At 54.5% G+C, this 2612-nt stretch overlaps 1 protein-coding gene across 1 annotated transcript; it reads right to left on the bottom strand.

Moving 5' to 3' along the window:
- Positions 1-28: 28 nt before the first annotated feature.
- Positions 29-595, bottom strand: ETH_00021330 (RAB5C, member RAS oncogene family, related; the record flags this gene model as incomplete). Its single annotated transcript, XM_013379062.1, has 2 exons — positions 29-141; positions 373-595. 2 exons carry the CDS (start codon positions 593-595, stop codon positions 29-31), a joined length of 336 nt encoding a protein of 111 aa, XP_013234516.1.
- Between the last annotated feature and the right edge of the window lie 2017 nt (positions 596-2612).

Raw genomic sequence — 2612 nt, 5'->3', positions numbered from 1 at the left:
CTAAACCCTAAACCCTAAACCCTAAACCCTACCTGTAGTACATGGGGGCCAAAGACCTGTACCTCTCTTGTCCCGCTGTGTCCCAAATCTCAAACTTGACAACACAATCCCCCAAGTCCACAGACTGCGTCATGAAGGCCGCTGCAGCACAACCACCAACAGCTGCTGCTGCTGCTGCTGCTGCTGCTGCTGCTGCTGCTGCGGTTGCTGCGGCTGCTGCTGCGGCGGCGGCTGTGGCTGCTGCTGCTGCTGCAGCTTGTTAGGAGCCGCCGTTCTGCGTTGTGCCGCGCCGCCAGCGGCGCCCCCCAAACCGCAAACCCCAAAACCCAAACCCTAAACCCTAAACCCTAAACCCTAAACCCTAAACCCTACCGCCAATGGTGCTTTCCTGGTACTCGTAGAACTCGTCTTTTGCAAACCTAACCACCAAACAGCTTTTGCCCACGCTGGTGTTTCCCAGCAGCACGAGTTTGAAGTGCAGCACTTTCCTCTGAGCAGCAGCAGCAGCAGCAGCAGCAGCAGGCGAAGCAGCAGGCAGCAAACCCTCTCGGGGCACAGAGCCCTCAGGGCCCCCAGCACTGGGGGACTGCGACATTGCGGCGGCTGCTGCAGTTGCTGTTGTTGCTGCTGCTGCTGCGGTTGCGGCTGCTGCTGCGGCTGCTGCTGCTGCTGCTGCTGCTGCTGCTGCTGCTGCTTGTGCTGTTGCCACTGCTGCTGCTGCTGCTGCTGTAGCTGCGGCTGCTGCTGCTGCTCGAGGGGCGCAAAGGAATCCGTAACAAAGAGGTGCGCCCCAGAGAAGAGGCAGGCGCTGGGGGCCTCCGTAAACCCTAAACCCTAAACCCTAACCTTAAACCCTAAACCCTAAACACTAGCCGCGGCTAGGCAGAGGGACTCGAATGACTCAGCCAGAGCGCAGGCGAGGCCAGCGCCCCGCGGGGAACCCTTTGCGGGAGCCCTAAACCCTAAACCCTAAACCCTAAACCCTAGAGCCGCCGACGGGACTCACTGCTGTCAGCAAAAGGGCCGCCGGCGGAGCTGCAAAGGGTAAATGCTGAGGTGTCTGTACACCTGAAACTCTTGACTAGTCCTCAAAAGTCTCAAATTGCATGCGTGTATTGCTGCAGGGCTATTTTGCAGCAGCAGCTGCAGCAGCAGCAGCAGCTGCAGCAGCAGCAGCAGCTGCTGCTGCTGCTGCTCGCGTTGCAGCAGTAGCCGTGCTGCTGTATCTGCTGCAGCAAGAACTTACTGGGTGAAGCAACACGCAGAATTTATCTTCTTGGAAACTTTGAACCCCAAACCCTAAACCCTAAACCCTAAACCCTAAACCACAAACCCTGAACTGTCTGCGACGCTGTGTCGGCGATCACCAACGCGCCGTGCACAACAGGAACCCTAAACCCTAAACCCTAAACCCTAAGCCCTAGAACACGCCCCATGAGTTTTCTCTGCACATCTGGGACGGTTCAGCCTGTGTTGGCGAAGCTCTTGGTCCTCTAAACCCTAAACCCTAAACCCTAGACGCTAAACCCTAAGCCCTTGCACCAGATACAGCTAGAAATTGAACCTGAACGTGACAATGATAATTTCTCCCTTTTTTTCAGATGTTGAGGATTGAGGGTTTGGGGTTTAGGGTTTAGGGTTTAGGGTTTAGGGTTTGGGGTTTGAAATCCTGGTCAGAAGGCGCTAGACAGTGGCTCGTTCAAAGCTCTCAGCTGCCACAGAAGCTAGAGTTTGGGGTTTAGGGTTTAGGGTTTACGGTTTAGGTCTTAATGGCTAAGGTTCGGGGTCTAGAGTTTAGGGTTTAGGGTTTAGGTCTATAGGTCTAGGGTTTGGGGTTCAGGACTTAGTTTCTGTGACTACTTTCTTTCCTTCAAATCTTCGGCCTCATTCACTACTGGCACAATTTGCAGCTCATGGTTTAGGGTTTAGGGTTTAGAGTTTAGGGTTTAGGGTTTAGGGTTTAGGGTTTGAACAGGCTGCCTTCTGCAGCCGTGCCTCAATACATCTAGAAACCAAGGCGCAGCGGCATGCTCCTCGATTCTGCATATCCGGTGCTGCTGCAACTGCTGCTGCTGCTGCTGTTGCTGCTGCTGCTGCTGCTAAGAAGAGCAGCAAAAGGGGGGCCCTGGCGTGTAAGCCTTTCTCTGTGCTGGACTATCTAAAACTTGAATAAAGGGAAATGGATTAAATATGTCTTTACAGCATCCATTGTTGCTGCTGCTATCAATTACTGCTGCTGCAGCTGCTGCTCTCGTTTCTGCTGCTATTTCTGCAGCTCTTCCTGCTGCTGCTGGTGCGGCTGCTGCACCTGTGCTGGCTACTAATACCAAGGAGGGCCCTGGCTCGAGCAGCAGCTGCTGCTGCAGTTGCTGCTGCTCTTCTCCTCAATCAAATTCTTGCCACCCTACCTGCTGTTGCTGTTGCTGCTGCTGCTGCTGCTGCTGCTTATTGGCCAGCGACAAGGTCTTCATGCAGCAGCTGAAACCTCCAGAGATAGACTTTGTCTTTGGGGTTCTCCGGCAGCAGCAACTCTTTATAAGGATACTCTCTGTTCTCCTTAGCAGCAGCAGCAGCAGCTGCTGCTGCTGCTGCTTGTGTTGCTGCAGCTGCTG

The sequence above is a fragment of the Eimeria tenella genome, genomic scaffold (genome assembly GCF_000499545.2).
Source record: "Eimeria tenella Houghton genomic scaffold, Eth_scaff1372, whole genome shotgun sequence".
Lineage (NCBI taxonomy): Eukaryota > Apicomplexa > Conoidasida > Eucoccidiorida > Eimeriidae > Eimeria > Eimeria tenella.
The sequence above is the reverse complement of the archived record's forward strand: the minus strand, read 5'-3'. Positions and strand labels throughout refer to the sequence as shown.